This window comes from Hemiscyllium ocellatum, chromosome 48, assembly GCF_020745735.1.
Source record: "Hemiscyllium ocellatum isolate sHemOce1 chromosome 48, sHemOce1.pat.X.cur, whole genome shotgun sequence".
Classification (NCBI taxonomy): Eukaryota; Metazoa; Chordata; class Chondrichthyes; order Orectolobiformes; family Hemiscylliidae; genus Hemiscyllium; species Hemiscyllium ocellatum.
The window spans coordinates 12,171,556-12,199,468 of record NC_083448.1 but is presented as its reverse complement, the minus strand read 5'-3'; the positions used below and the strand labels follow the sequence as shown (position 1 = coordinate 12,199,468).

At 39.3% G+C, this 27,913-nt stretch overlaps 1 protein-coding gene across 1 annotated transcript; it reads left to right on the top strand.

The window, feature by feature from the left end:
• The first annotated feature begins 453 nt into the window (after positions 1-453).
• LOC132837010 (V-type proton ATPase subunit B, brain isoform) lies at positions 454-24,144 on the top strand. Its single transcript, XM_060856643.1, has 14 exons — positions 454-603; positions 3,541-3,596; positions 8,730-8,828; positions 10,898-10,991; positions 11,955-12,032; positions 13,697-13,836; positions 14,479-14,580; positions 15,720-15,817; positions 16,794-16,917; positions 17,523-17,673; positions 20,753-20,835; positions 21,140-21,244; positions 21,926-22,055; positions 22,557-24,144. Exons 1-14 carry the CDS (start codon positions 486-488, stop codon positions 22,697-22,699), a joined length of 1,521 nt encoding a protein of 506 aa, XP_060712626.1. The 5' UTR covers positions 454-485; the 3' UTR covers positions 22,700-24,144.
• The last annotated feature ends 3,769 nt before the right edge of the window (positions 24,145-27,913 follow it).

The window sequence follows — 27,913 nt, the reverse complement described above, 5'->3', positions numbered from 1 at the left end:
GTAACGAAGACATAAAAAAAGCACGATCTTGTATTGAACAAACGACTGCATGTGTTGGAAATCTGAAATGGAAGTAGAAATTGCTGGAGAAACTCAGCAGGTCTGGCGGGATCTATAGGGAGTATAGGGTTTAATGGTTTCAAGTCCAGTGACCGTTCTTCCGAAGTGATGAAGCTTTTTGGGGGGTGAGGGGGGGTGCTTACGACTTTGTCCCCTTTCATTTGAAATCTTTGCCCAGCCCATATGGCTGTTGAAGACAAGGGGTAGTCCCTCAGTGCCAAATCAAAACAGCAGGATCATATCCAGCACCAAGGACAGCAACAAGCACATGCGCGTGGCCGCAGCGGCCGGGGACCGCATTGCGCGCGTGCGCAGTCGGCGTGTTGCCGGCCGCGGGCCGAAGACGCGTGAGGGAGCGTGCGCAGTGGCTTCCTCCAACCCCCCACCCCACCTCCTCCCCCGTCGCCTCGCTGCTGAGAGACAAGATGGCGACGAAGGGGGTCGGGCGATTGGTGAACGGGGCCATGGGCGATATCACGGGCTCGGGGGGCCGAGAACACGCCCAGGCGGTCAGCAGGGACTACATGTCGCAGCCGCGGCTGAGTGAGTGTTCCTCACGTGTGTGAGAATGGGTGACCGGGGGAGGGGGTGGGGGACCGTGCGGCCCTGTCTGTGGGAGTGCAGCAACAACAAGCTGCAGGAGGATGTCACCCTCTTCCGCCCCATGTCCACTCAGTCTCACACACACACACACAGTGCTTGGCAAAGGGAGGGGACCAGACCCGCAACAAAACACAGAACGAGCTAGTTACCAGCACTGGGAGTGGGGGGGGGGGAGGAATTTTAGCTCTGAGATGACAGACTGGGCTTATTTCTCTCTCTCTCTCTCTGGAGCAGAGTGGTCTGAGTCACTCATTCTCAAACTGTTGAGGCAATGAAGGTGACACCACAGGCGGACAAAAACCAGAACACAATGAATGCACATCAATAACATTCAGCTGATAATTATGAAAGACAGGGCAGCATTATACATACATTGTAAATTCCCTTCGCTGGGAAGCAGTTGAAAAGTTCATGATTGCTTCGTATCTTGGTATCATATATTTTAATGAGTTAAACGTATATTTAAATTTTCCTGAAGCACTTCAGTCCCTGTGGCTGTTGTAAGCCCTTCCTATTTCCCCCTCCACCTCTCTGAAACCACCTTGCCCCACACTGCCTCCAGATCCACTTCACTGTCACATCCACCCTGATCTCCCCATTTCACTCAGCATCTGCCCCACACCACTCCAAATCCAACCTCCTCCCTCACAACACACATCTACCTTGCCACCCAAACCATATCCACCCCCAGCCCAATCCACTGCACCCACCTTATGTCTGACGGAATGAATATTTCCAACTTTTCTATCGTCAACAAACTGTGAAGTTATGACATGGGATACAATTATTTGCATATCGTGCTGAGGTGAAAGTAAGAGGGTGAACAAGACTCATTTGCACATATGTGGCAAAATAATGCTCCCACACAAAGTTGAAGGGTGGGAGACTGAATTTGCAAACTGTCAGGAAGGTACTTTTTTCACTGCTGTGGTGTCAAAACAAAGGCTCAAGCATTTATTTTTGTGACACACTGGAGATTTAATTGCATGACATTTGATGTGAAAATTCCAAAAAGAAGACTCTTCAGTCCTAGGGTTAGTTATTTTCCAGTCTGTAACTTGCTTCAGATCTGCACAATGGTGGCAGACTTGTGACTACACACAAGTCTGCACACGTACCTTAAGGTCTTCTTCAATTACTTGTAATGCCACTGTAGGTAAATTCTAGGCAAAACTTATGCCTAACCTTTGAATAGCACAATGAAGACTTCAGCATCATTTATGGTGAATTGTCCACACCCCTGCCTACAGGTCAAACCTAGCCTCACTCATAATTTCTGCTTCACCACAAAAGAAAGGTGGGCTTTTGACTTTTCCCTTTACTGTCTGAGGCAGTAGGTGATTGAAATGCAGTTTGCATGGCAAAATGCATGAGGTTCCTTCTGTCAAAAGCCAGAAACAAAAACAGCCGAAACCTCGAGTGGGATTTGAGAATTTTCATGGAACAGGTTGTCCTTTCTTTAGAAACTCAGTGAGCTGCTCAGGATCTCCCTTCTAGCTTTATCTCTTGCTGTTCTGGTCAGAATCTTCCTCAAGAATTCATCTAATTGCTGGCTTTGCCTGGATTCATAAATTCACAGCATTATGGCCTTTTTTATTAATTAAAAACATGGATCTATGAAATCCTAAATCATAATTCTACTTAACCCAACATAAGAAGAGAAGTGGATCATTTATCACTTTAACTTGTGCTTCAGTTGCATTTACTCAAATTTGATTTGTATTCATTGCTGAATAAAATGACAAGTTGATTTCAGTATTGAACATTTGAGTTGGCCAAATTGAGATCTTCAGTGAGTGAATTTGAGTGTATTCAATGATACTTTGTTTGAAAATGCTTCCCAATTTGGTCCTGAAGTGGCTTTGTGCTGGTTTTGATGCTATTTTGAATTCCTAACCAGAGCAAATTGTTTCTCTGCATCTGCCCTTCAATCAAAATATGTTGCTGAGATCATCCTGAACTCTCGAAACTCAAAAGTGTACAATTGGAATATATGCAATTTGCCTGAATACCATCAGTAGAAACGTTCAACTATAATTCTGATAAATCTTTGTAGCGCCCCTGCTTTGTTCATTTTGAGGTTGGTTGCCTGAACTGACCGAATCCATACGTGATCTGACCAAAATTCTGCATAATTGAGGCATAACTTTGTCTCTTTCTATTACAAGCCCCTTCGTAGAAGGACCAACATTTTTATTCACCTTTTCAACTTTACTTTGTATCTACCAACAAGTCTTTTGTGCCTTGTTTTCAGAAAGTTTGAAATCAGCTTGCTCTTCCACAGCTCCCAGTTTCTCTGCATTGAGGAACTGTTCAGATTTGTTTTTCTCACATTCAAAGAGGATAGTCTGACCTTTCTTTTACCACCTATTTTTGCATCTTTTTCTGTTTCAACATTAACATCATTGATGATCTACTGGTCAGAGTATTCTTGGAGCTGGAGTTGCTTATTTAATTTTTATTGAGGATCACGTTGGCATCAAAAATGATTTGATGCTCTGATTCTGTTGGCCCTTGTACAAGCCCATAGGTTGTGCACCACTTCCAGTGGTACCAGTGTAATGAATGGTCTTGAATAGCCAAGCGAAGGGGCTTGCTTTGATACAAGCAATACACTCATGTCCTAAAATATCTTACACAAATCCCAAAACAAAAAAACAGTTCTTCTTCATTATTCAGAACATACAGGCAAAACGTTGCAAATAAAATGTTAGGTGCTGCAAAATTCGACTTGAGCCTTTACAATTTGTGCAAGTTTGCATGTTGGAAACGTAAATTTCAAGTTGATTAAATTTAACACTGATTCTGCAGCCTAGTCATCAAATTCTATGTTCAGTTATGTCAGAATAACAACTAATGCAGCGTTTTACTTTGCAGCTTACAAGACTGTATCTGGTGTTAATGGGCCCTTGGTAATCCTGGACCAAGTGAAGGTACAGAGCTTAATGTTTTCTGTCAAGTTGCTTCGCATCTCACAGTTGTTTCATCACATCCAATCTTTGGATGTCCTACATGCAAACAATTGTTCTCATCTTGGGCAGTTGCCCTTTTGCAAGCTCTGTCTCTCCTTTTCCACCTATATGTTTTAAAATGTAAGCATAGCCTGTGCTTAAGTCACCAATTCCACAACCTCTCAATACCTTGGTTCCAAAAACAAAAGCTTCCTCTTCACTTTTTCTGAAATATTTTTATATTTAAATCTTATGTCTCCGTTGCTCAAGTCAACTCAGTTGGTGGAAACAGTCGGTATGTATGTTGTCTGTCCCATTCATTCATAATGTAATCTTTTGAATCATTCCCTGAATTCCTTCTGTCAGATAATGTTTCCAGTTTTGAAGTCTTTTAATTGAAATGTTATGTTGTCAAACCCACCAAGCAGAGTAAAAATCTGTGCCTGACTCACTTTTTGTTCCACTTCTACATTCCCTATCTTTTGCCATTTCAGAAACTTTTTTTTGGGATAGGTGACTTGGACATAAATACCTCTGCTTTTCCGTCGTATCCAGTTTTCCTGCAATCGAAGTTGTTAGGACCAGACCAGACCCCCTCAAAATATTTGAACAGGTTGGCCCAGACCCTAACGTTGCCTTTTTTTAAAAGGCAGATGTAAGTGGATATCCCAGGAGTGATGCAGCCGGCCAAACGACTTGGCTTTAAGTAAAACAGTTTATTTACACAGGACAGTTGAAACACAAACAAAAGGAAATAAAATTTAGAAAAACTTAACAATTTGAAAATCCAACCGACTCGAAATCACAATTGAACAAAGCTTTTCCAATTCCCACAACATCCCATCAACACACCCCTTGGCAAATGGGTAAATTAAAACACAGGTTCTCACAGGCAGGGGACATTTCAGAGTGAAAGTTCAGGCAAGATCTCTGTTGAAGCATGGAACCTCTTTTCACTGTTTCTGTGCTACCAGTAGCTTCTGACTGTCTGCTAAAACTAAAACTAATCCAAACTAGAAAAAACCTGAACTGGGAGAAGAGGCCACTCCCCTTCAAAAAAACCTAAAGGTCTCCCCTTTTGACTTGGGCAGTGTTTCAGTCATTTCAGCACCACTGACTTTAAAATTCCTCCTCAAAAAAAACCAAGAACACTGCAACCTTGTCACAAAGTGTAGTTTTTTTTAATCCATGATTTACTGACAAGTTTAGTTTCGGTTTTATCTCTATTTATTAATGGTAATCTGAAACTTGAAATAATGCTGATTTTCATTGCAATATATTTTTTATGTCTTACTTTGTATGAACTTGGAACCATTGCTAATTTGTTGCTGTCACTATATACCAGAATCTTAGAACTCCCTTCTTGTGATTGTACTAATAGCATCTTCTTCCATGAAGGTGACTAATCACCACCACATTCTCAAGGACACTTGGTGATGGGCAAGAAATTCAGGCCCTGTTATTAACATTCATATCCATTGAACAAATGAATACAGTTTTGCAGCTTGCCTTTTAAAAATTCTTGTGTTGACTTCAAATTCTGTATTCCCAGTTGCCTTTCAAACTCAGTGCTCTGAGTCATCTTCGGCTTGATCTGCTTTGTTCTATCTTTATTTCTGCAACAATATTCTATTTTGACCTGCAGTCACATCATACTATGGTCACTATTTTTGATATGTTGAGCCCCTTTGGTCTCCTGCAGCTAATTTAATTGGAATCAAATAATCAAGTCTCACGGTGCTTTTCCTTATAAATGTATAAAAAATACTTTTGAGGAAGGAGCCATTTGCATGTTTTAGGAATTCTGTTTCCTTTGCTCTGGTTTTGCTGCTGACGCGTTTGCTGTCTAAAACCATGTGCAGTTAAAATATCTTAAAATAATAATTGATCTCTGTGCTCTTCTGTACTTTGTACATAGGTTTTCTCTTCCTTTTTCTTTGCACAGTTTGGATTCTGTAATCCAACGTCATTCATCATTTCAAATCATGTTATTTTGATTGTAAACATCTTTTTATGTCCATTAAACCTCATTATGATTATATTCTCCCTTTCATGTATATCGCTGCTTCTCTCTTACTTAGTGTTAATTTGAAAAATATTTAAGCTCTGTATTTCATTTTATTTTTGAATCTCGTTCAGTTTTCAGAAAATCTTGTGTAAATTGGATTAAATCTATATTCTGCTGTGATATGATTGTTTTGAACCTTCGCATGATGCACTGTGACAATCTGCCAAGGCCTTTTCAGCAGCTCCTCCAGAGCTTGTGACCTAAACTCTCAAGTCAAGGTAGCAGGTTCAAGAGAGTACCATCACTTCCCTTACCCACCAAGTCACACACCAGACTGTCTTGGGCATATATTACAGTTACTTCATTGCTTCTATGTCTCAATGCTGAATCATGTTTCCTGCATCCTAACACCACCAACTCCAGTGCAGTTTGGGGTGGACAATGACTGCTGGGCTGTTCAAATCCTGAACATGAGAACCTAAACTGAATCTGAGAGTGTTTGGTGTACTCAAGACAACTTTAAGAAACTCACCTACCCATTGCCACAACTGTAGAAATTCATTTGACACTTGTTAGGAATTAGAGAAGTCTCCCAGGCGCCAGGTTATGGCTTTGTGTTGGAACTCATGACATTGGGCATTCAAGATTTTAATTCTTCTGGACAGAATTTCTGAATATAATTGAGCAGTATCTCAAAGGTGGTGCTTCTTGCATTACTGCTAGTGAAGGTTGAATATCTGTATGAGAGAAAGGTCTGCAGGTTCTGGTGCAGGAAGGATATGTGTAAATGAGACAGGTCGTACCTTGAACAGAGTGAGGATAATAGTTCTCATCTTATGGGGAAGGGTTCAAATTGACTTGGTTGAGAGAAGGGTTGGGTGCAGAAACAAAAGGGAGAGATAAGTGGCATGGAAAACAAAGAGAGATAACCAGAAACTGAAGCAAGAATATTGCACATTTTGATAGAAACCGATAAGCACAGCAATGGAATGTTAATGTGTAGTGAGAAGAGTGTTACATATAACATTGATGATCTACAAAAGTAAGTTGCCACATTAGTTATGCTATGAAATTTAAATCTCGTGCAGTTGTACAGATCTAGATTAAACTCCGGCAGAAATGAGAACTAAACATTAGATTAGATTAGATTACCGATCAGAAAGAATTGTTCCCACATATCCTTTCATTAGAGACACCTGGGTTTTATGTTTTGTGATCATGGTGACCATTAATGAGAAATGGGAAATTTTCTTGTTCACACATGATTGGTGTGCTGAATGAATGAATGAATGAATGAATCTTGAGAAAAGGACCTGCTGAATAAGATGATATCATTCAAACTGGACAAGTCAGCTGACCCAGGTGAGCAACCTATGAGATTGCTGGGTAAGTTACTGGTGGTGATAGAATAAACTCCCACATCCTTTCAGTTCTCCTTTGGAATCGAGGAATGGTGGAATGCAAATGTTCCATCCCTGCTTAAAAAGTGATAATTGTCAGTCAGTCAGTCTTTTATTCATGCTGGGAAAGCTGTTCCATGCACCAAATTAATTCTCACATAGAGAGCTATGAGTTAATAAGGAATAGACAGCAGAGATTTAGTTTAAATAAATTATGTCTGGTTGACAAATTTTGATAAAATTTGATAACAGGTTTCATTGTGGTTATGCAAACAATTTTTTTTAATTTTCAAAGATGTTCACTGAAATAAACTGAGTTAATGACTGTCTTGGGAAATCTGAGCTCTTGATGTTAAACAAGCAAATACAATTTGGGTATGTAATTGTAAAAGGATATGTTGCAGAGAGTTGTGCTGAACAGATGTTCCTCTGAGTCAGGCAAAGTCCCAGGGGATAGTAGAACAGCCATTGCTGTTGCTGATATGTTTGTTTGTGTTGGGTTGGATAAAGGGAGTATAGTTCTGAAATTCAAATGAAACAGAAGTTGGCAATATAGTAACTAGTAAGTGGATAGTTGCAGACCTGCCAGGTGTTTGACACTGAAGAAATGAGCAGTCATATGGTAGGCAATTGAGAAGTGAAACATTTTGGAAAGAACAATGTGGAGATGCAATATCATCGAATTGACAGGCTTGTAAGTGGATGGAAGAGCAAAGGTGCATGTTAAAATATCTTTGAGGATGACACGGTAAGTTGATAAAGATTTTAAGCAAGTATACAGGCAGCAGGAATTTGAGCTAAAGCTTTATAGGTCATTGACTGAGTACTGATGAAGGATTTTATGTGCATTTGTGGCTTGTTGTCAATGTGTTCGAGAGGGTGCAGAGGAAGTTTACAATAATGATACCAGGCCTCTGAGACATCTGCTGTGGAAATAGATTGGATAATCTGGAATTGTTTGGAGACAAAAGATTGCAGAGCATTTTAAAAGACTATTACAAAGAATGAGGAATTTTAACAAAGATAGAAGGGAGAAACTTCACTGAGTGGGTCAAGAACAAGAGGTTCTTGAATTAACATGATAAGCAAACAAAAAGAGAGAGAAATTTAGATCCAGGAAGTACCACATGTAATGATGTTGAAATCATATTGAGTGCAAACTCTGGAAAGGTAATTGGACATGTACTTGAAGAGAGTGACTTTTTGCAGTTAACAGGATAAAAGCTGGAATGTACAATGAAATTGGGTACCTCTTAAAAGAAGCAGCACAGGCACAAGTTAGCATTTGACTTCTTCCTGCACAGTCGGATACTGCTGTCTCATTGATCTCTACCTATATCTAGGTGATTTGTGATTGTTTTTCGGTTCGTGTGTGACAGTATACTAGTTATGGTATATTATTTTGATAGACATTTGCAGACCTTCATTAATAATCTAAAGCATGTGTTAAGTTTCAGGACTAACTTGGCAGTTTGTGAATTTGTGTTTCATTTAACTTGATCAATGAGGCCTCATAGTCCCAAAATGCAATACTAAAATGGTATTGCAGTTTTCTTGGTAATTTATTTTAATTACTATTAAAATCATGTGAATTTGAATTATACTTGTTAGAATTTGCTGGAATACCAGATGCAATCATGTAAAATGGTTTATGTGGAATATTTGCCATCTTTTACAAGTACCAGATTCTTTACCTTTTACCTCTAGTTTCCCAGATATGCTGAGATCGTGCACTTGACGCTGCCAGATGGCACCAAACGTAGCGGACAGGTCCTGGAAGTGAGTGGCTCGAAGGCAGTGGTTCAGGTATGATGAAGCATTCAAACTGTTAGCACCCAGGTGAATAAATAACAGAAGTTGATCAGAGTGGGAAATTGTGCCACGGGATATGCTCAGCAGTTGAGTCAGCATTGGGAGAGAGGATCAGGTCTCTGGTGATTAAGTAAGGTTAAAGTCAAAGATATCACTTCTTTGTTTCTAAACTGATTGTGCTGGAGTATTTGTGAATAACTTTTGGAATTTCTCACATTTGTTTCAGCAAGTTTCCTTGTTCATGTGTGAACTCTAGATTTTTGTTGGAATATTGATTCTCCCTATTTTGTGTGATTTCTCTGAGGCTCCCTTCTTTGCTTAAGCCATATACCTGGTTTGTTTGTTGCAGTCTGAAGGCTGATAGCATCCACAAAGGGAATTTCTGTTCTGTCGTTCTGTGACATTTGACATGGGTTTGTTTGCTGTATGGCAGTGCAAGTAATCCATAGCCTAGTACTGAAAGTCCATGACTCAGATGCATGAGTCGAGTATTCTTACCTGTCACGACATTTTCAGAATTTGAACTCAATTTCTAATGAAATCTGGAAATGAAAATCTGGTACTGTTAAAAGTGGTCATAAAACCGGTAGAATCCATGTCTGTTCAGAGAAAGAAATGTGACTCAAATGCTTTATAAGACACAACAGCAACAGAAAGGAGTTGGCTTTCAAAGTGATCTCTGAAGCCTTTTGTCAAGTCAGTTAGAAGGCAAACTACTGCCGTCAGACGTGTTCAACAGCAAGAACTGTCTGATTCATGACAGCAGATTGAGGTTGGAATAAACACCAGCCTGGCCAGTAACGCCCACATCCTGGGAGTGATTTTTTTAAAATAAAGTGCTGATAAACCTGTTTTAAATTTGCATTGGTTAATTCATTTGTTTTTGGGATGTGGTTGTGATGGAAAATTTATTTCTGAGTGTCAGTAAGGCATTGTTATCAATAATCACTCCACTACATTGGGCCCGTATCTCATTCTATGGTGACAGTGTAAACAAAGAGACCTTGGAGTGCAGGTTCATAGTTCCTTGAAAGTAGAGTCACAGGTAGATAGCATAGGGAAGGAGGTGTTTGGTGTGCTTTGCTTTATTGGTCAGAGCATTGAATACAGGAGTTGGGAGATCATGTTGTGGCTGTACAGGATGTTGGTTAGGCCACTTCTGGAATATTGTGTGCAGTTCTGGTCTCCTTCCTATTGGAAGGATGTTGTGAAACTTGAAAGGGTTCAGAAAAGATTTACAAGGGTGTTGCCAGGGTTGGAAGATTTGAGCGAGAGGGAGAGGCTGAATAGGCTGGGGCAGTTTTCCCTGGAGCATCAGAGGCTGAGGGGTGACCTTATAGAAGTTTATAAAATCATGAGGGGCATAGATAGGATAAATAGACAAGTTCTTTTCCCTGGGTTGGGAGTGGAGGGTCAGAACTAGAGGCATAGGGTTAGAATGAGAGGGGAAAGACATAAAAGGGATGTATGGGACAATGTTTTCATGCAGAGAGTGGTGAGAGTATGGAATGAGTTGCCAGAGGCAGTGATGGAGGCTGGTACAATTACAGCATTTAAAAGGCATCTGGATGGGTATATGAATAGGATTTCGAGGGATATGGGCCACGTGCTGACAAATGGGACCAGATTAGGTTAGGATATCTGTTCAGCATGGACGAGTTAAACTGAAGGGTCTCTTTCCGTGCTGTACATCTCTCTGACGCTATGACAGTGATTTGGATCAGGGTGTTCCAAAGTACTGAAAATCTCTTGAAATCAAGCCACAGAAGCAAAGGGGTGACCATAAGTTAAGCAATTGGGAGGAATCTTTCATTGCAGAAGTCGAAAACTGTAGGCACATTCTAGATTGTTTGACACTTCAAACAGATGCCTATCCTCTCTGTTGTCAGAGAAAGAACAGTCAATAATCCTTCTGTTGAACAAATCTGAGGACTTAATATGTAGATGTTGTAAGGGGTCATTCCACAATATGCCATGCCAGTGAGGGGAGTGAAATATGAACCTCATAAGAGTTGAAACACTCATGGAGTATTACACATTTAAGTTTTTAACCTGCTTAACAGGTGTTCGAAGGAACCTCTGGTATTGATGCGAAGAAAACAAGCTGTGAGTTCACTGGAGACATTCTGCGCACTCCAGTATCTGAAGATATGCTTGGTAAGTGTCCAGGATACCATGACCTCAAATGTCGAGTGCACTTAGAATGGTGGTTGTCAAGTTGGAGTCTTGATTGACAAGCTGTTGTTGTATTGAATCAAACTGGAAGTGATTGAGAGTGAATGTAAGATAATGGATGAGGTTGAAATGCAGATGCAGTGCTGCACAGTGCCAGTAATCTGCACCCAGTGCCTGTTTTCCCCCTGTTGTGCACTTTGTGCTGATCGCACTCCTGGTGAATTATTGCGAAAAATGAGAGTAATTTAATGTTGGGAAATCATCTGTAAATCCCAATGACGCATTGTTTTTCTTCATTTTGTTTGAAAAATGAATGACTTATTATGTCTGAAAGGACTTGGAGACTGACCATGAAGGCATTTAAGAATTGACAATAACTACAAAAGCACAAGACAATTTACTTTGAACTGCAAGTTAGCTTTTAAAATTGATTTTGGATTTTTTTTTGCTGATCAGGTGCAAAATGTTAAAACTTTTCTATGTTGATGACTCAGATATTTCCAAGAATTCACTAATTCAAATTTCATTTCAGTATGATTTGGCTCAAAAAGAGTGCATGATTTCAGTTTTCTTTGTTCCTCTTTTTAATTGCAATTGCCTGAGCCAGATTCCGAAGTTTGTGTGTTGAGGTTCACTGTTCAGCGAGAATCTAACGTAATCTATTGAAGCTATTTTGAGTGGAAGCTCTTTCTGAATTAGTAGGTTGACTGGATTCAAACCCACATTTTAGACAAAATGAGCAGAGTGTAATATGGTGAATCTTCAAGCCAATATTTTCTATTTTGCTGGATTGTGTTCTGTTGTGTTTTAACAACATGAATCAAATCTGAGTTCCTCTCTGGATCTGGTATTGCGGTGGGAAAATGTCTTGTTGAACAGTCATTAAACTATTAAAAAAGATGTTCAAACCTTGAGTTTAAAATGTCACTTTTCTGTTTATGTCAGGTCGTGTGTTCAATGGATCTGGAAAGCCAATTGACAGAGGTCCCACTGTGCTTGCTGAGGACTACTTGGACATTATGGGTATGAAAATACTTTTATTCCTATAAATAATGTAATGAGATTTAAAACTAATTCCTGCCAAATCCCTGAATACTGTGATCGTGGCGCAGGTGTGATTGAATTGGCATCTGTCATCTTCTGGGACTTAGGTTTTGTGAATATTGTTCTTCCATAAGTTAGTCAGTTAGCGCTGAACATAGTACATTGCATGGTGCATCACAATACAATCTCATGACAACCATTGACATTCACATAGATGTTTGCACAGCCCAGTAGATAATGATTAAAAGCAGCAACTCTGCTCAGTTATCTCCTCCGAAACTCAAGGGCAATAAGTATGTTTTGTGGTGGAAAAAAATATTTACTACTAAACTTTATGTAAGCTGTTGAACAACATGAGCATGATGATGTAAACTTTGTTTCAAACCTTCCAAATCAAGTTTCTATTCTAAATGTCACTTGGCTTTGAGGGAAAATATTTAAACGAAAACTTGAGTCTAATACACAGAGTACAGGGCGAACCCGGATTCGTTTTCCACAGTTTCAGTTAACCACAGTTTACTGCGGCCTGAACATCTGAGAAGGAACCTTCTGAGACTGGGGACTGACGGGAAGCTAAATTTCCCAATTAAATGAATGGGTTTGCTCCTGTGCATGGTTTCGGGCTTCTGCGGGAGGTCTTGGAACGTATCCCCGTACTGTAATATCATGCTGTCATGTTTTGATGGACATATTAAATAAAGATTATCTGATCCTGAGGTGAGTATTGAGATCCCATGCCGTGCTTCAAGTCACAACAGTAAGTTCTTTCTGTGATCTAATCAACTTTTTTTCCTTAACTAAATCACTAAATAGAGACTAATACTTCTCTTGATTGACGGTTAGTGTGCACTGATTGATTATTTTCTTTGCTGATGTGATTCATGTTAGAAACTGCTGAACATTTGATAAATGACAACAAACTTCCAATTTTTGACCATTTTTTAACAAGCAAGCATTCACTCAGATTTTGCAGCAAGTAATGATGCATTTATTGTACAGGCATTGCTATGTTTCCTATTTACAATCGCAGGGAAGAAGCACTTGCTAAACTTGTCATCTCTGAAACCTGCTCCATACTTCACTTTCCCTCATAAAATGACAGTTCACTCTCTGCCAAGTTAAGTCGTTGCACTGAGTTAGACCAAGAACTGAAACAAGCAATTTTTATTTAATGTTAGGATTGATAATCCTGAAATAGGCTAAACTGTTTGAGGCTTGAATTTAGTCAGGTTCATTGCTATGGATCACAAAATTGTTCTCCATAATTTTTTTTTGTTTTTCTTTCCTGACTCTCTTCTCTCTCAGTAGAATCTCTTTTGTTACCTTTTCATCTCTGTTTGTTTGACTCGAGTTTTCCCCTCTGTTATTTCTTTGATAAGATTTGAATAGAACAAAACAAAGTATGCTATTTGCCCCATTGTTTATTCAGATCCCAGATTCCCTGATGCTTTTGCTGTGTAATAACTTGTTTTTCCTTCCGGTTTGTTGAAGAGCACAGCATTTTGAGTGTTGAGGAAATGAGACTTAACTGAGGGCATGATTACCAAATGTTGCACTTAACTTACAAGATCTCCTGACATCTTTGTGGCTGGTTACAAATTGTTTTCTTTTAATTGTATTTCTTCATGATTGGGATTTCTCAGGTCAGCCTATAAATCCTCAATGTCGTATTTATCCTGAGGAGATGATTCAGACTGGGATATCTGCGATTGACGGCATGAATAGTATTGCACGAGGACAGAAAATACCCATTTTCTCAGCAGCTGGTTTACCACACAATGAGGTTAGTGACAGAGTCTATTTATTTCTCTAAAAACAATCAGATGAGGCATTCCTCAGACTGCAGCTTTATAGATATGAGAAGCTGTCTCCTGTGCCACACAATGGTACACAGATTGTTTTGAGTTGAAACCACAGCTGAGTGGAACATTTTACCTTCTCAAATGAAATCTGTAAGAAATGTGGATTCTATTTGGTTTTAGGCAAGCAAAGACCAACGAGAACAATGGCAAGAGATAGGAGTGCAGTCTATCACTCTGATGCATAGTTGAAGGAGGACATGCACGAACCAATTTGTGTGAAAGGAATGTTTCCTATTTGGAGCAGCTCTGCAGTTGTCATTTGATTGTTGTGACCAGATATACCTAAGTACATTGTAAAGGAGACAGTGTATCCGTAACTCGAAAAGCTTGTTAGGCATGAGCTTACATAATGCAGTGAAATTTTGGGCAGTGAAAATTTTGTGCTATGTTGAACATTTGGACTGCAGACTATTATTCTAAAAATAACATGTAAGCTTAGTGAGGATAGTTCATATAAATGGCACAAAATAGACATCATCAAAATAGTAGGTAAGCCGAATCTTATTTTGTGGTAACAACAACGTGATCAATCTTGGTGATCCTGGCACATCCTCTTTGTATAGATTGCTGCCCAGATTTGTCGTCAAGCTGGTCTCGTAAGAAAAAGCAAAGATGTTATGGATTATAGTGAAGAGAACTTTGCCATTGTCTTTGCTGCAATGGGTGTAAGTATTCAATGACTTCTCAACTTTGCCAAAACAATCCAAGTTGTGTCCTCTGACAAGTTGAACACTCTGCTCAGACTCTTCGGTCTGGTCAGTTTCTCATAGTTCAAATTACCTTGATAACATTTATTGACTGAGGGGGAAAAAAGGCATACAGTCCAGAAAATTGCTGCGTGCTACAGAAGCAGAGGGAGTTGGAATGGCTTCTGTATTTTCATATTGTTGTGACTGTCACTGATCTGCAGATATTCCAGTCACATAGGTTTTGTGAACTGCAGCAGATCTAACTGAGGTAGCAGTGACAGAACCTCCACGCAGTTGCTGGGAAATATTCTGGGAAATATGTGAGTTCGAGATGATGTACCGAAGGTTGAATCTGGTGGAGATGTTGAAAATATAGTTTCTGTTTTGGGACCACTGAAGTTGGTGATGCACATAGCCTCCTCACATCCCATGGTTTTATTCTGAGTAGTTAGTCACCATGTTGATGATGCCCTCCATGGCTACCTTATCTATTTGGAGTACCTATATATTGTGAGAATAGAGGAAGACCCAAAATTGAGAGGCTAGGATGCAATAAACAGGTAGAGAAGTATGGTTCAACATTAGTGCCTTTTCTTCAAATCAGTTCTTTTTAAGTCAGACTAGAAAGTCTGCAGCACAGTAGCTCAGTGGGTAGCAGCACTGCCTCGCAGTGCTCGGGACCCCAAGTTTGATTCCACTCTCGAGCGACTGTCTGTGTTCTCCCTCTGTCTGCATGGGTTTCCTCTGGGTGTTCTGGTTTTCTCCTGCAATGCAAAGATGTGCAGGTTAGGTGGATTAGCCATGCTAAATTGACAATAGTGTCCAGTGATATGGAGGTTAGGTGGATTAGGCATGGGAAATGCAGGGCATTTGGGGATCGGGTTTGGGCTGATGGGTTTGGGTGAGATGCTCTTTGGAGGGTAAGCTGATGGGCCAAATGGCCTGCTTCTGCGCTGCAGGGATTCCATAATTTGATTCTTTGAAAGCCCACTTTTTCGATTCCAGCACAATTATGGCTAAATATTCCAAGAGGTGAACCATGAGAAATTAATTAATTCAACATTTTGAGAGGACTGAGTGAATTGAAAGTCACAACAAAATTCTGTTCCTTCAAGGTAAACATGGAGACTGCCAGATTCTTCAAGTCGGACTTTGAGGAGAATGGGTCAATGGACAATGTGTGTCTGTTCCTAAATCTAGCCAATGATCCAACGTAAGTCATTTTCTTCCACTGTATTCTCATTTACAAGTAAATTTATGTCAGCATTACACTGACTTGAGTATGTTGGAGTGAAGAGTATGGTGTTCGTGAAGGCCTTCTGATGCATTCCATAATGTTGGGAAGATATGATCAGTTTGAGCTGACGCTTGTGCAGAGTTGAATGCTGTTTATGCATTTAATTTGAACTCCAGAACTGCACTCCACTACTTAGTCACAAGCATACTGTGACTTCTCACAGACAATTAGGTTCATCCAGCCAGTCCTCCTCCAATGATTTCGCCCTGGTCTACGTTTGCTCAGTTGCATCAAGCACATACTGCATGACAGCTTTTCAACCCTTTTTCTGAGCATTCACTGAAGTATTCATGTTCACAGACTTCTTCCAGTCCCTTCATGGCTTCTTCCAACATCACCCCATTTTGTTAGCCCCTCATGATGTTTTCTGATTCCAACACATTTGGTTGGCATCCAGTTCCTGAGTTCTTAAAGCACAACAAAATCCAACAGCCCTTGACAGTTTAATGAATCCCCTATCCGAAATCTCTGCAGTTCAGCTGCATTCACAGTAGCAAAGCAACTGGCAAACTCCTAACATGTAGTTGCTCTCTCTCTCTTGCTTCTATCACCGCCACCTTCACCCATCGTTATTCCCTGTAACTTTAGAACTCCTCATCAGTGACCCTCTGAATTGTCCTTGTGCAGAATTAAATGTAGCCACTCTGAGCAGAATAAATGCTAACAAAAAGAAGAGTTCATCACAATGTTAAAAATTTTGAGTTAGGTTCACTTTTAGAAAATAGAGAATTCAAGTTATTTATTCATGATTAGTTGACTCCGGAGTCAGTTTCATGCATTTCTGCAGACTAGAAAGATTGTCAAGTTGGAGCTCATTTCTGAAAGATAATGCTTTTTTTTATTTCTAGAAGCTTTGTTATTTCTGCACTAAATGTTGACTTATCTCTCACAGCATTGAGCGTATTATCACTCCTCGCCTTGCACTGACGACAGCTGAGTTCCTTGCCTACCAGTGTGAAAAGCATGTGTTGGTTATTCTCACCGATATGAGCTCATATGCAGAGGCACTCAGAGAGGTAAATCCAGACAAGAAACTGAAATAAACTTTCAAAAATATTGTTCAGCTGATCAATTGAACAGCCTTGTTAAACATTCCATATTAGATATGTACATAGAATATATTTGTCTGTGGGCTTTTTCTACTCTGAAATGTATTGCTGTATTTCCAGCCAAAGTATCTTAGAGCACTGTATTGAAACAGCTCTCTGAGGTAATTGATGGAAGGCTTTTGAGGCATTCAGTTTTACACAGAGGGAAAGAATGCAGTTCTAGAATTTTCCATATATTGTTTTGCTCCTTGCATGTGCTTAAGTTGTTTCTGCAGTATTGTGCACGGCTGCATCTGCTGACATCGTGGGGTGTTCACAGTAGCAGCAAAATCTCTGAAGTAAATTTATAAAAAGAGTTAATGAACAGAAAATCTTTTAAATATGGAGAGAAATTTCATGGTTGGATTTTTAAGAATTGCTGACAGACCTGTCACATTTCTCCTCTTTTTTGCATTTTCCTACAATATATCTTTGACAGAGTCAGTTGATCATCATATACCCTCCACAATTGCCCAGTGTATCAGTATGTGAACAAGCTGACAATATTTTGTCGAATTGTTTAATCATACTAGGTCTCAGCAGCTCGAGAGGAAGTGCCCGGTCGTCGTGGTTTCCCTGGATATATGTATACCGATTTGGCCACCATTTATGAGAGAGCTGGGCGTGTGGAGGGCAGGAATGGTTCCATCACACAGATCCCCATCCTCACCATGCCTAATGATGGTAAGCATCATCTCAGTGAGGATAAATACTCTTCAATAAAAATTTGCTGTGGGTGTCACTTCAAGTGTTTGCTTGTCCTTAGGTAGCCTAAAGTTCCTCCAAACGGAAGAGAATAAACAAAATCAAACCAGGTAAATTGTTAACAATCGACCAAATAGCAAAGTTAGGTGCAATGATTTCAACGACGCGATAATTGAATTATGAAGCAAGGCCTTCTCCTGGATAAGTTGTTTCATTAATTAGACATTATCTGAAATTTTCTGAAAGTCTTTAAAAATGTTCCAGGAGACTGTTTGTAATCTTTTTATAATGTATCTTCATGAACTTGTGCCCCAACTAAGTTATGGCTAGGTGTTGTATTATCACATTAGGTATGAAATGAAACATTCCAAGGTATGTTACGGGACCAAGAAAATATGATACTAAGACACATTAAGAAATTCAACGATGTCTTGAAGGAAGCAAGCAAGGTATAGGGACAGGACTCTGAAGCTTGGAGCCAAGGCATCTGAAAATTCCTCATGGTGGAGCAGTTATGATTGAGAATACATAAGAGGCCAGATTACATCAGTGCATATCTCTCCAAATGGTTATTATTTTTATACATTGATAGAGTTTCTCCCAGTTTCTCTCATACTCATAGTGAAATTGCGCTTTCCAAAAGCAGACTGAGTCTCATGTTTCAAATTCTGAGGAATGATGCATGTATATTTGTAATCATATGTCCAGGATTAAGTATGACATAATGTACTTTTCTAAAAATATGAAGAATAAGGTTCAGCACAGGTGATGTGTTTTCCATCTGACTAAGAAAGGGGTAATAATGAAACTGCCTGTTGCTTTAAAACTGTATCTTGCTGCAGTAGTTGAGAAAATCTAATCAGCAGGCTTCAAGAAGGCAAACCATGCAAAAAGAATGTGCAAATTGGATCCATCTTGACTCCCAGTCTGCAACAGTTTGTGCTCTCTCGTAGACTGCTGCCTTTTTCCTGACAATATGTAATAGTGGAAGTGTTGGCTTTCGTTATGATCCCAGCTGATCTTCATTTGAGACATGACAGACTGGAGTATGAAACCTGAATTGATGTGACATTTGTTTGAACTGTGCAGGGCAGTTACTGAACACAGTGTCTTCAAATGTGTTGTCAAGACACGAATAAAACATTTATTTGACAAGAAACACATGTATTTCATCAGGCCAAATTGTTGGACAAGTTTTAGTCTCCATATTCTTTTCTCTGTCTCAGCAATATCTGCGCAAGCACCAATCTCCTCACACAGGCTTCTCAGGCAGACTGGCACAATTACAACCGTTTTACTTCTGGCAAATTTGTGTGTATGTATTCAATATTGAGCAAGCACTCAAAAGAAACTCAATTAAGTTTTGTGCAAGACGTTTCATTGGAGAGATGAACTCCTTTGCTTTCATGCTCTGGTACAGAACTGAGTGTAGCCATCGAGTAACGCAAGGGCAAAGTGTGCTCTGGCTACGAGAGTTTACAGATGTCTGACTTCTGAGTGCAAAACAGTGTTCACAAAGAGAACAATTATTACAGTTTTATAAACTTTGATAATTGCTCAGGTTTAAACAAGAGGATTCCAATGATAAATTTGGTATAAGTTGGTTCCGTAGTCAATTTGATGCATTTCTGCAGAGTAAAAAGATTATCATACGAGATAATTTCTGAAAGATGGACTGACTTACTGATTTGTAGATTTTTGTGTGTCCTTGTGTCCCTGGGTCCCTGTCATGAGGTGATAGCATTGTCTTTTTTGTCTCCACTTTTTCTTAATTGCACCAACTCCTATCTTTTCAGCAAGTTTTTGTGAAGATTTGTAGCTCAGGTTGAGGTTTTGGATACAGGTTTACTCGCTGAGCAAGAAGGTTTTCAGACATTTCATCATCATACTAGGTGATGTCTTCAGTGAGCCTCCGGATGATGCACTGGTGGTGAAGCCTACTTTCTATTTGTGTGTTTGGGTTTCCTTGGGTTGGTGATGTCATTTCCGGTGGTGACACTATTTCCTACGGCGATGTCATTTCCTGTTCTTTTTCTCACGGAGTAGCAAATGTGTTTGTTGATGGAGCTCTGGTTGGAATGCCACATTTCGAGGAATTCACATGCGTGTCTCTGTTTGGCCTGTCCTAGGATGGATGTGTAATCCGATTTCTCAGCAACAAACCCCAATAAGCAGACAAAACACATCCAGAAACCCTAGCCCCTCTCCCCTACATCCAAGACATCTTGGAAATGACTGCCAGCCTACTCAGACCCCTTGGCCTCATGGTAGGCCACAAACCCACCAACACACTAAAACAGCAGCTAATGAACTTGAAAGACCCTAAACAGACAACAAGCAAAGCTAATGTCATTTACAAAATGCCTTGCAAAAATTGTAAGAAACACTGCATCGGACAAATGGGCAGAAAACTAGCCACCAGGATACATGAACATAAACTAGCCACAAAAAGACATGACGCACTCTCACTAGTATCTTTACGTATGGATGAAAAAGGACACCACTTCGACTGGGACAACAGATCCATCCAAGGACAAGCCAAACAGAGACACGCTCGAGAATTCCTAGAAGCATGGCTTTCCAATCAGAATTCTATCAACAAACACATTTGACTTGGATCCCATTTGCCACCCCCGAGAGAAAGAGCAGGAAATAACATCACCATAGGAAATGATGTCACCACAGGAAATGACATCACCAGCCCAAGGAAACCCAAACACACAAATAGAAAGTGGGCTACCACCAGTGCTTCACCCGGAGGCTCACTGCAGGTATTACCTAGTATGGTGATGAAATATCTGAAAATGAACCTTCCAGCTCAGCGAGCAAACCTACATCCAGAATTGCATCTTTTCAATTCAAAGTTTTCTAAAATCTCATCAAACATCCAACAAGAGATGTGCTTGAGACTTCCTGGTACCAAGATACAAAAACAAGTTCTTAAAAATGAAACAAAAGTCGAATTTTGCCTTGTCTTTACACAAAATATAAACTAAACTCTGAGTTTTATATTATTTTAGACTTAATCTTTTTTTGGTGTTGTCTGTGCTGAATGCAGATATCACTCATCCCATCCCTGACTTAACTGGCTACATCACTGAAGGACAGATCTATGTTGATCGACAATTGCACAATCGACAGGTAAATCTTTGCAGATTGCTGTTTTACTTCTGCATATTTCTGCAGCATTCCTATTAAAACTAAAAAAGTTGTGCGCTGGTTGAAGTACTGCTCCCAAAGATCTTGCCAAACTATCATCATGAGTGAGTGACAAAGTAAAAACAGCAAAAAAAACTGAACATCAACTTAATTTACAGCATTATATGCATGAAATTTTAGCCATCTCAATTTACTTGTGCTTTTTGAAAAGAAAAAAGCTTTTGGTGTGAGAATTCCCATCACTGTTATTTGATTGCTTATTTTATTTTGTGCTGCTGCCCCACAGATATACCCTCCAATTAATGTGCTACCTTCACTGTCAAGATTGATGAAGTCAGCGATAGGAGAGGGTATGACACGCAAGGATCATGCAGATGTCTCTAACCAGCTGGTGAGAAACACAGGAACTGAAGGAGTCATTCAGTCCCTCAGACCTGTTTTACCATTTAATTCCTTTATGGTTGATTTATCTTTCAGTTTGTGTTTGCTTGCCTTGGATCTGCAGTCATTACTAGGACTGCCAAAAATAAATGTTCAAAGTTTCAACTTAACTGATTCAGCTTAATTTTTAGCTAATGTAGTCATCACAGTTTTTTAAGAGGACAGAGTGCCAGATTGTGACTACCTTTTTTAGAAAGAAGTTCTTCCAGACATAATTACTGAATGGCCTCACTCTTTTTCCTCACTTTTGCAAGAAGGGAAACCAGAACATTTGATGTTATTCGAGGGAGTTTGCTTTCAAGTCATTCATTCTCTGGCAGCTGAATCCTTAGCGTCAGTGAGGTTGAGGTGGGGACATGATTATTGGTGTTCATGTGGATATGGGGTGTGAAGCTCAACTCTGCGCCCCACACAAACTTGCGCAGAGACAAGCTGAGGCAACATTCAGGCAAAGAAATTAAGTTAACAAGTGTTATGTAGAACTTAAAGTTGGCTTATCTTTGTCAAACTTAAAAGGCATGATGCCCAATATCCTCCAAGTCTTCTGATGACGTCCTTACTTGAGTTTATATCCTCCCAATATCCTCCAAGTCTTCTGATGACGTCCTTACTTGTGTTTATATTTCTTCAGTACGCATGCTATGCTATAGGTAAGGATGTCCAGGCTATGAAAGCTGTGGTTGGGGAGGAAGCTTTGACTGCTGATGACTTGCTGTTCCTGGAATTCCTGCAGAAATTTGAAAAGAATTTCATTGCTCAGGGTAAGTTTTCTCTCAATACGTAAGAATTTTAATGACTGTTCTTCATGTCAAAGTTGGAAACATCTGTTGCATTGCCCTCTTTACAAAACATGATGTCAGATGACCGCTGTAGACTTCCAATAGATCGTCAATAAGCTTGGCATCTTTGGTATTTAAAATCTCTTGCCTCAGCTGTTAGTTCATGTAGCTGTTAAATTGAAGGTAACGTTGAATGTTGCACATTGTCTAATCTCTTTCCATGTGAAAATATCCCCGATGGCAGTGGAGAACACTGCTTTCTGGCATGGCCTCTTATGATAGATGAACGATTGACATCTGGCCTACGTAGCTATGATTTGTAAAATCCAAGAAATCCTGGAAACACAAGGATAGATCATGTATATGTGCAAATGATTGCATGTTATTTTGATTGTTTTAAAAATTTTACCTGTGTATCCCAAGTCTTGGAAAATCTTGTTTACTCACAAAGGAATCTTTAGCTTTCTGACTTTATTCCTTTAGGAGCTTATGAAAACCGCACTGTATATGAGACCCTGGACATCGGCTGGCAGTTGTTGCGAATCTTCCCCAAGGAGATGCTAAAACGAATCCCACAGAGCATCCTGGCAGAGTTCTACCCAAGAGACTCTGGTGCAAAGCATTAACTTTCAGTGCAGCATTCATGTATTCTTTATTTTGTCACGTGACCTATTCATTTCCTGTGGTGTTTTAACTCTTGAAAATTCTGGTATTTGAACAAAGCAAGCATTTGTGATTTTGCTTGTGATTATTTTGAGATCTTGCATCCTGAGTTGGATTTGGAGCATCTGTTTTATCAGAGTCTGCTGGTAATGCTGGCCTCTGAGCAAGACTGCCTTGCGTCTTGGTCACAACCATGGGTTTGTGAATATTTCAGAGAGGCTCACTAATGAATGGTTGATTTGTTGCCGTTGTGTTTTCAAGTATGGTAAAGATGCTGAGCTGGTTGTCTACCTGTCATCGGCAACTCATGACTATTAATTGATAATTCATATGTATCTTCCACTTAGTAATGTGTTAATTAAAGATCCCAGTTGATGATAATATTCAGTAAACAACAGAAGCAATTAAAACATTTATTTTGCAACGTCACATTCTCACATGAAAAGTTTGATTTCTTTGCAATGGTGCAAAGACTTGCTGTCATGTAAGTGTATCTTCTAGCACAGAAGAAGCAGCTGCTGAATTCATACAGGAGGTCTTTTGGGAGTTGATCTATTTTTCTGAATTTGAATCGAACAAGATTTGTGGAATGCTTCATCTGCTGCACTTCTTAAACACAACTGATAGTTGCTGTAGTGTACCTGCTACAATTATTGTGGAGTGTTAGCATTGGCAGTTAGTATTTTTGTATTTTGCCCGAAGCCTGACTCCAGAAGTCACTTGTCAGCACTTAGAATTTGCATTTTTGTGCAATCCCTTTAAACTTCTGGTGGTTTACACATTTTAATTATCTCCATTGAAGAACATTTCTTTGTAACATATTCGGCAACTTCAGGCGACCTGGCAATTTTATTCCATCTTTTCTTTATCTGGATCTGATCTAAGGTTCTCCTTTGTTTGGACTTGGATGGAGATCGATCAAGGTACTTGGGGTACAATGTGGTCTTTACCAATATATGTAACTATGTGTTGGCAAATAGCTTGGAAAATACAGGCATTTTGTATTGCATTCTGCATGAAACTGGAAGCACTTTTTTTATTTGAGTGTGCAATGTTAGGACAGTAGCCTTTCCATGCTGTCTCGGTCAATGACTTCTCTCTTCAATTGAGTTTTCTGTTTCGCTCATACAGCCTTCATATTACTTGTGGACTAGTTCTCCTTTGAGTTAGTCTCCTTGTGAGTACATCAGAGGTTAATTCTGGTTGTGTCTAACTCTGTGTTAAGCAAATGTTTTGCTTGTATTTATTCTGCATTGATTTTCATGAGATGTACACATTGTTTAGTTGTTCAGTGTTATTTGTAAGTTTACTTTTGATAACTTGTGTTATATTCTATGCATTCCATAAATTCGGATATGTGTATGAAGATCATTTGGTTTGAAACTCAAAGTACTAAGACAACTTAAATGTCAGCCATAAATAAATAAATAAATGTTAATAGAACAATAACCAGTGTTAACTTGGTGAATGTTTTTTTGGCACCTGCATTGTTGAGGTTTTGAAAGCGCAAGTCATTTAATGCAAAACAGCCTTTAATGTTTTACTGAATAAAAAATGTCTGAACAGGTGAAGTTTCTGAAAGTAATGATTACTTTGAGTGACTGTTTCAAGGTTTAGAATCCCTCTATGATACCCTAGTCCACTCTTCCTTCACTGCTTACACTTTCTCTCCAACCCCACCCATGGTATCTTACTGTGCAGTCACAGGAGTAGTAAAACTTCCCATTCTCCACTGTCATCGTCACTGTCCTTCGGCTTTAAAAACACTTTGCAAATTAAGCAGTGTTTTACTTGTACTTCATTCAATCTCATTTATTATATGCAGTCTCCTTCACATTGGCAATGCCAAATGCAGACTAGGTGAGCTTTGCAGGCCACCTCTGCTCTCTCCAGAGGACTGACTGACCTTCCAGCCATTTCACTAACTAGTTTGTAGCAGGCTCAGAACAATGTTCCAATGAAGCACAACACATACTTGAGGAGCAACAACTCATTTTCCACTTAAACACTTGACAGACTCTTAGACTGTGTATTGAAATGCACAATTTCAGAACTTGAACTCATGACATCTTCCAGTTTTCTTACATTCTTCTCCCTGTGTTGTTGCTGTGTCTCGTTGATTTGGCTGTGAGCTGGAAGAACCTATTTCCACCCTTGCTTATACTCTTTTTACATATACATTGCTCTTTCACCCCAATTAGCAAACCCTTTGCATTTTGCAGTAAACATTCACACCATCTGTTCCCTTTGCTTCTCCTCCACTTCTGTTAGTGTATTTAAACACCATTTTGCAACCTTTTTCAGTTCTTAAGAAGGTATATCAGACTCTTGAACATTAATTCTTGCTTTTGTTTCACAAATGAAGTGGATACAGATGCTGCTAGACCTGTTGAGTTTCTCCTGCATTTTCTGTTTTATATTCAACATTTGCCTTCTAAAGCCAAAGCATATTATTTTTTCTTTCCTGGAAATAGAGATTTTTCCTTACCCTGTATTCCACGTATCATTTTACCGATCTGTTCATTTACAAGTCGACCAATTTTATTTTTGTCAAGAGTGTGGTGCTAGAAAAGCACAGCAGGTCAGACAGCATCTGAGGAGTAGCAAAATCAACGTTTCGGGCAAAAGCCCTTCATCATGTTCTCAACTCTAATCTCCAGCACCTGAAGTCCTCACTTTTGCCTAGCCAATTTTATTTTCAGTTAACAAATTGCAGCAGCCAGCACTGGGACATCACAACTGAATCTTGTGATGAATTGACTTTGAAGCCAATCCCACCATTTAACAGTTTCAGCAATGGATGACGTATTTTCAGCAAAAATGAAATGGGTGTAGTAAAGCATAGTCAAATGTTTGCTTTGTACTGAACATGACAATTTCTGGAAAAAGAGACATGCTGTCAAAATTTTTCGCTTTGTATGTACCAGGATAGAACAGCAAGGAGGACCAAATTGCAACAAAGGAGCAAGAATTTAAATTGCTTGAGAAGAGTGGTGATTGATTAGAAAGTGGACTCGGTGAGACACAGTCATGGAGAAGGCAATAATTGTCCCGAGTTTTTGTTTAAGTTGAAACTGTGCAATCCCGGTCAACGTATTCGCATGGGGGATTCCCCACTCATTATTTGTGTTTATGAAATTTGGTGTTGCAATTCCATCCTGATGAGTCAAGAATAAAGGCATCAAAGTCTCGTTTTTTATCGCAATTGACCATAATTTTGCTTGTTACATTTAATGTAGATTACATGTTAGTCATGTGCTTGTCGGACTATGCTTGAATACGAATGAAAAAAACTGAAGAATTCTAAACTCATGAAGCGGAATAATGTCAATATACTGAAAAATGTCACCCAGCACATTCAGGAGACTGAGAATTAATGGAGACGATAATCATCAACAACATTTATTTTGTGCTAATTGAGCATGTTGGAATTCTGCAGGAAAGTAATTCCAGTAATCAATGATTTTCATAAACCACAGTAATACCAATGATATAAATATCACATGATTATGACTTGAAACAAATCATGAAAAGGTAACTTGTCAGTGAGGAAGTTGTCATTTCTAACTAGAGATTTTACACATCTGTGTTTGTGACCCTTTCAACATAAGCAAATTCATTATTAGTTACATTCATGTGCACCAAGACCATTTTTAGGAACGTTCAACTTTGACAGAAGCACGACAGCAACAAACATTCACATGAAGGCCACATAGTACAAGAATCAATTTGTTGAACGGGGACAAATCAATCTTTCTGTGATAATCCATAAAATTCTCATGTAAGGCACTAATATCTCAAGCATCTTTTACTTGCAAAAAAGCTGAATGAAGCTTCTGACTCATGCATAATTGCCCCTTGGGAAAGAAGTTATGTCAAGAGGTCAAGTTTTAAGTGCTTACAGATGATGAACAGTATAGAAACAAGTTTACAGCCTTAGTTAAATCTTGTCATCTGGACTGTGCACTCTAGCCCTCCTTGACATTTTATTTAATCCTTCAGGACTGAAGGTAGCTTGAAAGAAATGTGATTTTATATTTTATGTAATTAAACAATGACACAACCAAACTTTTTCAAATACAACAAAATGTTTGATAATCCACTCTTTATCAACAGTCATTCTGATTTAGACAATTGTTTTGGATACTCACTGTGCTGAAAACTGCCAACATAAATTTCAGTTTGGAAACTAAAGAATAAGTGTTGAAATGAGACACAGGTCACAAGCCATTGTTCCCACTGAAGATTGCTTTGCTTTTGTAACTATGAGAATATGAGCTATGCTTCAGAGTTCTACCGTAAGGATTTGGAAGAAATTTTATGACGTATATGGCACAGTTCCAAGTCTCAAATATGATTCTAACTTTGTGTTGTTCTGCAAGACTGAAAATAATCATAATTTTGGCACCTGATTTGGAAGAATGACATCATACTTCAAATGGCACAACGTGAAGGTTCATTTTGCATAAGTACAACATGATGATGGAAGCTTGAAGTCAGAGTGAGATGAAAACCTGTCATTTTCCCGATGTACTATGCAGATTAAAATTAATTTGTTCAGCTTTCGTAAAGATTGTGTTCAAAAACAATTTGAAGATGTAGTTGTTAAACTCAAGTCCATTTCATGTTTACTTATCTATCTCACAAAAGACGAAAAGCTTGCATTTTTTTCAGGACTTTTTGTGACCTCAATGCCTTCTGAAGTACTTTGCAGGCAGCTTTCACAAAAAGCAATTGGACCATGATCAGATGTCCTGAACTATTTTGATCACTTCCCCAGACTTCAACCTGGCGACAAAGGAATGTGTCAGCTCCTCCAAAGTTTTACATGAAATGGCAATCCCTCAGTGCAACACCATGGAAACAACCTTGAGATTTGTGCTCTTTTCTCAAGTGGTGATTGAGCCCACAGAATTCAAACTTTGAAGTCAGAGTACCGTCAACTGAGGCCTTTTGTGTGTCACCATTTCTTGTTATGCCAACCTCTTACTGTAGTTTTCTAACTGCTTGGAGGACATTTTTCCTGCCTGTTCTTCTCTACTGAATAGTCGAGACTCCAACTTTTGGGTTTTTTTGTAGAAAAAAAAGCATGATTTTTGCAGTAGACGAACCTGTGTAAATGTTTGTCAGTTTCCTTATGCAGGCTCACAAGTTAGCCCTTTCTGTTTGGTCCTTGT

Bases quoted from the DNA above. Each gene is read 5' to 3' on its own strand.
- LOC132837010 (XM_060856643.1), top strand. From the start codon at position 486: ATGGCGACGAAGGGGGTCGGGCGATTGGTGAACGGGGCCATGGGCGAT. The intron at 604-3,540 runs GTGAGTGTTCCT...TTTACTTTGCAG, and splicing joins CATGTCGCAGCCGCGGCTGA to CTTACAAGACTGTATCTGGT. The intron at 16,918-17,522 runs GTAAATCCAGAC...TAATCATACTAG, and splicing joins ATGCAGAGGCACTCAGAGAG to GTCTCAGCAGCTCGAGAGGA.